Here is a 10736-nt window from a genome sequence, read left to right on the forward strand (position 1 = left end):
CCTCCCCCACACTCTCCCCCTGAAAATACCCCTCCCCCACACTCTCTCCCTGAACATTTCCTTCCCCTACACTCTCTCCCTGAACATTCCCCTCCCCCACACTCTCTCCCTGAACACTACCCTCCCCGACACACTCCCCCTGAACACTACCCTCCTCCACACACTCCCCCACCTCACAAACTCTCCCTGAACACTACCCTCCCCCACACTCTCTCCTTGAACATACCCCTCCCCAACACACTCTCCCTGAACATTCCCCTCCCCCCAAACTCTCTCCCTGTAGGTGCCCATCGTTTATACTCTCAACCTCAATATGTTGTCATTACAGGACAACTGTTTAGAAACAGTTTAACATAGGCCTCTTAAATTCTTTATTCTGATATCTCGGCACCATAGTTGAATTGGTTTAAAGGAGAATTTCGGACAGGATGCGCAATTATACGCATTTATCATTAGTGTCCTGTACGCAAAACCAAAATAATAAATCTACTTTGGTCTGGAAAGACATTCCCAATGTGATATTTTAGTGCAGTGGATTTCTTTATAAAATCATTAACCTAAGAATAAATGTATCAGCTGGTGTGTTGAAATTGTGCAAACAGAAAGTTAAAGTAAGTGCATTAATCAGCAAATGACAAAAAGAAAGCATTGAGGGCAGGTTCAACTCTTTGTTCTATTCAATAAATTGGCATTGGAATTTCAATGCTGAACAATATTTATCATGGCTGATTGGAAATAGCAAGAAATGAGATGAGCAAGCCTGCAAAATACTACAGAACGATTGTGTTAAAATTATAAGAACCAGGAGATTGGAAAATGGCCAATAAATATTTCGGATTTATTCTTAGACATAAGGTACTAATTAGTCAACTCTCCAGTCAAGAATAATAAGGAAATAAGATGTTAAATAGGCCTTAATTCAAACATCCTTCAGCCTGAGTGATCTAAAAAAAAATGCTCTCTATTTCTTTCCAAAGCATGCAAAGATAGGCTGAGAGAGAGGAATATTACTTGAATTTTTAGAGTTTGATTTACACAATGATTGAAATAACCAATATTTAACTCAAAGTGTAGTTGTAAATGAAGATTCATTTTGATTCATATCTGGACCTCTCATGCTCTTTAAATGACAATAAATATGTATATTTTTACTAAGTCTAACAATATATAACACATCAGGATGCATGTTGTTTGTCAATGATTCAATGTCAGAACGTAAGAACTAGGAGCAGGAGTAGGCCATCCGGCCCCTCGAGCCTGCCCCGCCATTTAATAAGATCATGGCTGATCTTTTTGAGACTCAGCTCCACTTACCCGCCCACTCACCATAACCCTTAATTCCTTTACTGTTCAAAAATTTATCTAGCCTTGTCTTAAAAACATTCAGCGTGGTAGCTTCAACCGCTTCACTGGGCAGGGAATTCCACAGATTCACAACCCTTTGGGTGAAGAAGTTCCTCCTGACCTCAGTCCTACATCTGCTTCCCTTTATTTTGAGGCGATGCCCTCTAGTCCTAGTTTCACCTGCTAGCAGAAACAACTTCCCTGCCTCCACCTTATCTATTCCCTTCATAATTTTATATGTTTCTATAAGATCTCCCCTCATTCTTCTGAATTCCAATGAGTATAATCCCAGTCTACTCAGTCTCTCCTCATAATCCAACCCTCTCAACTCTGGAATCAACCGAGTGAATCTCCACTGCACCCCCTCCAGTGCAAGTATATCTCTTCTCAAGTAAGGAGACCAAAACAGCACACAGTACTCCAGGTGTGGCCTCACCAGGACCCTATACAGCTGCAGCATAGCCCCCCTGTTTTTAAACTCCATCCCTCTAGCAATGGCAGACAAAATTCCATTTGCCTTTTTAATTACCTGCTGCACCTGCAATCCTACTTTTAGTGATTCATGCACAAGGACACCCAAGTCCCTCTGCACAGCAGCGTGCTGCAATTTTTTACCATTTAAAACATAGTCCATTTTGCTGTTATTCCTACCAAAATGGATGACCTCACACTTATCAACATTGTACTCCATCTGCCAGACCTTTGCCCACTCACTTAGACTATCTATATCCCTCTGCAGACTTTCAGTGTCTTCTGCATACTTTGCTCTACCACTCACTTTAGTGTCATCTGTAAATTTTGACACACCACACTTAGTCCCCAACTCCAAATCATCTATGTAAATTGTAAACAATTGCGGTACCAACACTGATCCCTGAGGCACACCACTAGCCACTGACCGCCAACCAGAAAAACACCCATTTACCCCTACTCTTTGCTTTCTACTGGTCAACCAATCCTCTATCCATGCCAATACATTGGAGCCTTTGGTGTGGCACCTTGTCAAATGCCTTCTGGAAATCCAGATACACCACATCCACAGGTTCCCCACTGTCCACCATGCAAGTAATGTCCTCAAAGAATTCCACCAAATTAGTTAAACATGACCTACCCTTCATGAACCCATGCTGGGTGTTCCCAATGGGACAACTTATATCCAGATGTCTTGCTATTTCTTCCTTAATGATAGATTCAAGCATTTTCCCCACTACCGAAGTTAAGCTAACTGGCCTATAGTTACTGCTTTTTGTCTACTTCCTTTTTTAAACAGTGGCGTCACATTGGCTGTTTTCCAATCTGCGGGAACCACCCCAGAGTCCAGTGAGTTTTGGTAAATAATTACTAGTGCATTTGCTATTTCCCCCATCACCTCTTTTACTACCCTGGGATGCATTTCATCAGGGCCAGGAGACTTGTCTACCTTTAGCCCCATTAGCTTGCCCAGCACTGCCTCCTTAGTGATGATGATAGTTTCTAGATCCTCACCTGCTATAACCTTCTTGCCATTAGTTTTCGGCATGTTATTTGTGTCTTCCACAGTGAAGACCGACACGAAATAACTGTTTAATGTCTCGGCTATTTCCTCATTCCCAGTTATTAAATTGGCCTTCTCATCCTCTAAAGGACCAATGTTTACCTTCGCCACTCTTTTACAATTTACATATTTATAGAAACTTTTGCTGCCTGTTTTTATATTCTGAGCTAGTTTACTCTCATAATCTATCTTACTTTTCTTTATAACTTCCTTTGTGGCTTTCTGTTGGCCTTTAAAGATTTCCCAGTCTACTAGTTTCCCACTACTCTCTGCGTTTTTGTATGTGTTTTTTTTTCAATCTGATACTTTCCTTTATTTCCTTAGACATCCATGGCTGGCTCTCTCTTTTCCTACAGTTCTTCCTTATCACTAGAATATACTTCTGCAGAGCACTGTGAAAAATCGTTTTGAAAGTCCTCCACTGTTCCTCAATTGACCCACCACAAAGTTTTTGCTCCCATTCTACCTTAGCTAACTCCTCCCTCATTCCTTCATAGTCTCCTTTGTTTAAGCACAGGACATAGGTACTGGATTTAACCTTCTCACGCTCCATCTGTATTTTAAATTCGACCACACTGTGATCGCTCTTTCCAAGAGGATTCCTAACTGTGAGATCATTAATTATTCCTGTCTCATTACACAGAACTAGATCTAGGATAGCTTGCTCCCTCGTAGGTTCCATTACATATTGTTCAAGGAAATTATCTCGGATGCATTCTATGAAACCCTCCTCAAGGCTGCCATGACCGACCTGGTTTGACCAATCGATATGTAGATTAAAATCCCCCATGATAATTGCTGTACCATTTTTACATGCATTAGCTATTTCTATGTTTATTGCCTGCCCCACGACGATGTCATTATTTGGTGGCCTATAGACCACACCTATCGGTGACTTCTTCTCCCTGCTATTCCTAATTTCCACCCAAATGGATTCAACATTTTGTTCAGTAGAACCTATATCATCTCTCACTACCGCCCTGATATCATCCTTAAAAATCAGAGCAACACCACCTCCCTTACCTTCCCGTCTGTCCTTCCGAACAGTTTGATACCCCTGGATATTTAACTCCCAGTCATGACCATCCTGTAACCATGTCTCTGTAATGGCCACTAAATCATACCCATTTGCCATGATTTGCATCGTCAAATCGTCCATCTTCTTTCGAGTGCTCCGAGCATTCAGATAAAATGCCCTTATGCCAGTTTTTGCACCTTCTTTTTGGGTCCTATTACCTCCATTACTAACAGCTACATGTCACTGTGTATAGAACCAAATGTCTCCTTTTGCTTTATTCATTTACATGAAGGCTACAATCTTAATTTCATTCAAATTCTTGCATGTTCATGACCTGTTGGCTAACTCACTAAACTGCCCAATACACCAGCAAACAGGAATAAAAAGGGGAAGTGGTTTCCTAAGAGAGAGGCTCAATTACACTGATGCATATTAATGCATTAAATATTTAAATCTGCGAGTAAATTGATTAATTTAACATCAACATATTTACTTTATTTCCAATTATCACAGATCATGAAAAAGTGCTTTCTGTACAGTTACTGCTGTCTGAGTTTACCCTCCACACAGTTTTTGATGCTTTAAACCTGATAAATTAGACTCATTCCAAAAGTAAACAATTTCCTGAGAAATTTCTGCTCCAATTGTAGAGCATTATGTACTGATTATATCCCATTTATTGGGCCACTATACTGTAGTGAAGATGCCAGGTGCTATCAAGTTCATTTCAAAACAGAGATATGAATAAAATCAATTTAAGACATCAAATGCCATTGCAACCAATTAAGAATGAAGCATTGGGACAAATTTATTTGCATAACTGAAACAGCAATGTAAGAATTGGCTTTTGGAACTTACCTTGCCTTCCTGGTGGTCCTGGATTTCCAATATCTCCTACTGCACCTGATGATCCTCTTCTTCCAAGAGGTCCAGGGTTCCCTGGAGGACCATCGTACGAATCACCAGGTGGGCCTTTTTCCCCTGGAATACCAGGAGCACCCGGAGAGCCTGGAGCTCCATTTTCTGTTGGTCCAGGAGGTCCTTGAGGACCTGGGTCACCAGTCAAGCCTTGAAAACCTGAGAAACCAGAAGGTGGCACTTAGCTGCACTGTTCCCAGGAACAGCCGACATGTTAGACAGTCAAATTAAAAACTACAGTTTAACCAGTACTGTATTATTGTCTAACACCCTCACCCAATCGCTGCCTTCCCTGAATAGTCATTTTACCCTCCCAAATGTCATTGCCAGAATTATGCTACTGGAGATGCTTGTGAGACAGATTATCGCTGTTTACCTTTACAGTACCATTACCTTCCTGAATTGTCCACTTGTATCCTGCTGGATATTACCAATCTTTCTTGGCCTTTACTACTCGCTTCTCAAATATTGTTAACCTTTCCAAATCTGACTGGTTTGTCCCGAAATACTGCTAGTAGGGAAGGCTTGCTCCAACAGTTTGGGTCATTGGTGAAACTGCATCTGTATAGACGTGATCACCTTACTCAGGAGAGATATATTTGCAGCAGCTACAGTTCAGAGAAGATGCACTAGGCTGGTTGCTGAGACGAGGGAAGGTAAAAAATGTTGGGTTTTTACTCAATAGACTTTAGAAGGATGGAAGGTGATCTCCTTGAAACATGTAAGATTCTGATTAAATGGGGGGTGTTAGTCTGACAGGATAGATTTTGAGAGGGTGTTTCCCCACATGGGGAAGAGAGGGGCTACAGTTTTTATGTAAGAGAGTTCCAATATTAGATAGAGATGAGGAAGAATTATTTCTCTGAGGCTTGTTATTTTTTGGCTCATTGAATATATTGAAGGTTGATTTTGACAGATTTTTGATCTACAAGGGAGATAAAGGTTATGGGGGACTGACAGGAAAGAGGAGTTAAGGCCACAATCGGATCAGTCTTGATGCTATCAAATGGTGGGGCAGGCTTATTGGGCAGAATGTCTACACTGGCTCTTATAGCATGGTAATATGATGGGTGGCTCTCCCACCTCATCTTCATCCATCCTGAGTCCCAAGAATATCTAAAATTGGTAGCTCAACCTCTTTTTAAAAAAAATCAATAATAAACAAGTTAGCTTAATTTGAAGCCATTTGACCCAAACATTATCCACCGATATTGTAGTTGGTATGGGCAGGTAGGCAAGAATAGGTCATCTGGTTTTTCAAACAATTTTGTTGGAAAACAGAAATAAAGGGAGATACATCGATTGGAGGGTGCCCTGTGCACAAAAATGCATTCTCCCAAGATGTTATAGAGTCACAGAGTCATACAGCATAAAACAGACCCTTCGGTCCAACTTGTCCATGCCAACCAGATATCCTAAATTAATCTAGTCCATTTGCCAGCATTTAGCCCATTTACCTCTAAACCCTTCCTATACATATATCCATCCAAATGTCTTTTAAATGTTGTCATTGTACCCACCTCCACCACTTCCTCTGGCAGCTCATTCCATACAAACACCACCCTCTGCGTGAAAAAGTTGCCCCTTAGGTCCCTTTTAAATCTTTCCCCTCTCATGTTAAACCTATGCCCTCTAGGTTTGGATTCCCCTACCCTGGGCAAAAGACCTTGGTTATTTACCCAATCCATGCCCCTCATGATTTTATAAACCTCTATAAGGTCAGCCCTCAGCCTCCGACACTCCAGGGAAAACAGTCTCTTCCTATAGCGCAAACCCTCCAACCCCAGCAACATCCTTGCAAACCTTTTCTGCACCCATTCAAGTTTCACAACATTTTTCCTGCAGCAGGGAGACCAGAATTGAACAGTGTTCCAAATCCCCGCCTGGTCCCTAAAACGTGATCTCTCTGCCCCCATTCCTAAATTTGGGTGTGGAAATCTGACAGATTGTGTGAAGAAAGAAAAAGTAAGGGATTTAAGTTATGCCAATTACTGAACTACTGGTCTTGGGAGAAACAGGTCCATGTCAGAGGTTGTGGTAAGCCTTTACAAAGTAAGGATGCAGCATGGAGGAGCTGCAGGTAGGATGGTACATTTACAGCAAGGCAGTCGCGACTCTTTGAGAGAGAACTTAGACATCATTCAAAATGCACATCCAGAAAAAGGCCATAAAAGTACTGATTAAGAAAGGAGAGAAAAGAAATATTGAGGTAAATAGTGAATATGAAAAATAGATTGAAATAGTGCACAACAGTAAGAGAAAACTGGACAGAATGAAAGCCAAACGTGGTGTTCCCATTCTGATTCTGTTTTAGATTAATTCATTCAGCACAATGCGAGAGTCTAAAAGCAGAGGTAAAAGGAGACCTATTGCCCGAACAGTTAGAGCTTAGAAATCTATAATACAATTGTAAGCTATATCTCTTATTAGCATATATAGATTGTTTAGCACTTTGATTTCAGATAAAGCAAGTTCAGTGGCAAAACAAGCTAATACTGCCCACTTACACAAAAGTAGAAGAACTCGGAGCAAGAGCAGGAGTAGGCAATTCAGCCCTTGGAGCTCCTCTGCCACTTAATATGATTGCGGCTGATCGTATCTCGCTCTGGAATTCCCTCCGTCATGGCATTGTGTGTCAACCCACAGAAGGTAGACTGAAGTGGTTCAAGAAGGCAGCTCACCACACCTTCTCAAGGGGCAATAGGCACAGGTAATAAATGCTGGCCCAGCTAGCGATGCCCTCATCCCACAAATGAATAAAAAAAACTCCACTTTCCTGCCTGCTCTCCATAACTCTTTAACACATTACTAATTAAAAATCTGTCTATCTCTTCCTTAAATTTACTCAATGTCCCAGCATTGACTGCACTTTATATAAGTGAATTTCACAGATTCACAACCCTTTGAAAGAAGTAAATTCTCCACTCTAATCTACTACCCCTTATCCTAAAACCATGGCCGTTCATTCTAGATTGCCCCAAATGATGAAACATCCTCTCTATGTTTACTTTGTCAATCCCCTTTAGCATCTTATAAAACTCAGTTAGATCTCCTCTCATTTTCTAAATTCCAGACAGTATAGGCCTAAACTGCTTAATCTCTCTTACACAGAGCAACTACATTGTTTCTGAATTGCAATTTACAAACAGAATTTTTTTTCGAGGACAGACAAAAGAACATTAGCTAGTCTGAGATGTTAAGGTCTTCTCTCTTCACACCTGGCGCTCCAGCATACGACCAAAGGCCTGCTTCTCCTTTCAGGCCTTTGAACCCATCAAAGCCGATATTTCCTGGTCTGCCAGGGTTTCCTGGAAAACCTCTTGGCCCTGTGGAAGCAAAAGGGAACGTGTGAATTGTCAGGTGTGCTATCCCAACCTGAATGGCAGCAACATAGAACATATAACATAGAATACAGAACAGTACAGCACAGTACAGGCCCTTCGGCCCCACGATGCTGTGCAAACCTAATATCCAACGAAGATCGGAATATATATTACATATATTATATATATTATAATATATATTATAATATATAAATATTATATATATTATATCATTTTATACATGGATTTAAGTAAGGCATTTGATAAGGTTCCCCATGGTAGGCTCATGCAGAAGGTAAGGAGGCATGGGATAGGGGGAAATGTGGCAGATTGGATTCAGAATTGGCTGACCCTTAGAAGACAAAGGGTGGTAGTGGACAGAAAATATTCAACGTGGTGCTCAGTTACGAGTGGTGTACCACAAGGATCTGTTCTAGGTCCTCTTCTATTTGTGATTTTTGTAAATGATTTGGATAAAGGAGTGGAAGGGTGGATTAGCAAGTTCACGGACGATATGAAGGTGGGTCACGTGTGGACAGTGCGGATGGCTGTTCTAGGTTACAAAGGGACATTGATAGAATGCAGAGCTGGGCTGAGAAGTGGCAGATGGAGTTTAACCCTGAAAAGTGTGAGGTGATTCATTTTGGAAGGATAAACTTGAAAGCAGAATACAGGGTTAACGGAAAGATTCTTGGCAATGTGGAGGAGCAGAGGGATCTTGGGGTTCATGTTCACAGTTCCCTGAAACATGCCACCCAGGTGGATAGAGTTGTTAAGAAGGCGTATGGTGTGTTAGCTTTCATTAATAGAGGGATTGAGTTCAAGAGCCGTGAAGTTATGCTCCAGCTATACAAAAGCCTGGTTCGGCCACATCTGGAGTATTGTGTCCAGTTCTGGTCGCCTCATTACAGGAAAGATGTGGAAGCGTTAGAAAAGGTGCAGAGGAGATTTACCAGGATGTTGCCTGGAATGGAGGGAAGGTCTTACAAGGAAAGGTTGAGAGAGCTAGGGCTCTTCTCTTTAGAACGACGAAGGATGAGAGGTGACTTGATAGAGGTGTACAAAATGATCAGAGGTATAGATGGAGTAGACAGCCAGAGACATTTTCCTGGGGTGGAGGTAGCTTTTATGAGGGGACATAGTTTTAAAGTGAAAGGATGTAGATATCGGGGAGACGTCAGAGGTAGGTTCTTTATTCAGAGAGTGATCGGGACGTGGAATGCATTGCCAGAGAGGGTAGTGGAGTCGCTCTCATTAGGGTCATTTAAGCGTATATTAGATAGGCATATGGATGATAGTATAAGGTAGCGGTGGAGGTTAGATAGACCTTAGGTTTCGGGTAAAAGTTCGTGGGCCGAAGGGCCTGTACTGTGCTGTACTGTTCTATGTTCTATGTTCTATCAATCTACCCTGCATACCCTACATTTTACTATCCTCCATGTGCCTATCCAAGAGTCGCTTAAATGTCCCTAAAGTATCTGACTCCACTACCAACGCCGGCAGCACATTCCACACACTCACCACTCTCTGTGTGAAGAACCTACCTTTGACATCTCCCCTATACCTTCCTCCAATCACTTTAAAATTATGCCCCCTTGTAATATTCATTTCCACCCTGGGAAAAAGTCTCTGACTATCCACTCTATCTATGCTTCTCATCATCTTGTACACCTCTATCAAGTCACCTCTCATCCTTCTTCGCTCCAATGAAAAAAGCTCTAGCTCCCTCAATCTTTCATCATAAGACCTGCCCTCCAGTCCAGGCAGCATCCTGGTAAATTTCCTCTGCACCCTCACTAAAGCTTCCACATCTTTCTTATAATGAGGCGACCAGAACTGAACACAATATTCTAAGTATGGTCTAACCAGAGTTTTATAGAGCTGCAGCATAACCTCACGGCTCTTAAATTCTCCCGTCAATGAAAGCCAACACACCATACGCCTTCTTTACAACCCTATCGACTTGGGTCGCAACTTTGAGGGATCTATGGACGTGGACCCCAAGATCCCTCTGTTCCTCCACACTGCCAAGAATCCTGTCATTAACCCTGTATTCTGCATTCAAATTCAACTTTCCAAAATGAATCACTTCACACTTTTCTGCGTTGAATTCCATCTGCCACTTCTTTGCCCAGCTCTGCATCCTGTCAATGTCCCATTGCAACCTGCAACAGCCCTACACGCTGTCCACAACTCCACCAACCTTCATGTCATTGGCAAACTTACTAACCCACCCTTCCACTTCCTCATTCAAGAGATAGTAGGAACTGCAGATGCTGGAGAATCTGAGATAACAAGATGTGGAGCTGGATGAACACAGCAGGCCAAGCAGCATCAGAGGAGCAGGAAGGCTGATGTTTTGGGTCTAGACCCTTCTTCAGAAATGGGGGAGGGGAAGGGGGTTCTGAAATAAATAGGGAGAGAGGGGGAGGCGGATAGAAGATGGATAGAGGAGAAGATAGGTGGAGAGGAGACAGACCGGTCAAAGAGGCAGGGATGGAGCCAGTAAAGGTGAGTGTAGATGGGGAGGTAGGGAGGATATAGGTCAGTCCAGGGAGGACGGACAGCTCAAGGGGGCGGGATGAGGTTAGTAGGTAGG

At 42.2% G+C, this 10736-nt stretch overlaps 1 protein-coding gene across 1 annotated transcript in view; it reads right to left on the bottom strand.

The window, feature by feature from the left end:
- LOC109929177 (collagen alpha-4(IV) chain-like) overlaps positions 1 to 10736 on the bottom strand; it is a 223939-nt gene that overhangs the window by 62481 nt on the left and 150722 nt on the right. Inside the window, exons 28-29 of the mRNA XM_048604477.1 lie at positions 8033 to 8140; positions 4755 to 4973 (exon numbers count right to left, since the gene is read on the bottom strand). Coding sequence (XP_048460434.1) covers positions 4755 to 4973; positions 8033 to 8140 — 327 coding nt within the window. The remainder of the gene's footprint in view (positions 1 to 4754; positions 4974 to 8032; positions 8141 to 10736) is intronic.

Source organism: Rhincodon typus, chromosome 13, assembly GCF_021869965.1.
Source record: "Rhincodon typus isolate 14 chromosome 13, sRhiTyp1.1, whole genome shotgun sequence".
Taxonomy (NCBI): domain Eukaryota; kingdom Metazoa; phylum Chordata; class Chondrichthyes; order Orectolobiformes; family Rhincodontidae; genus Rhincodon; species Rhincodon typus.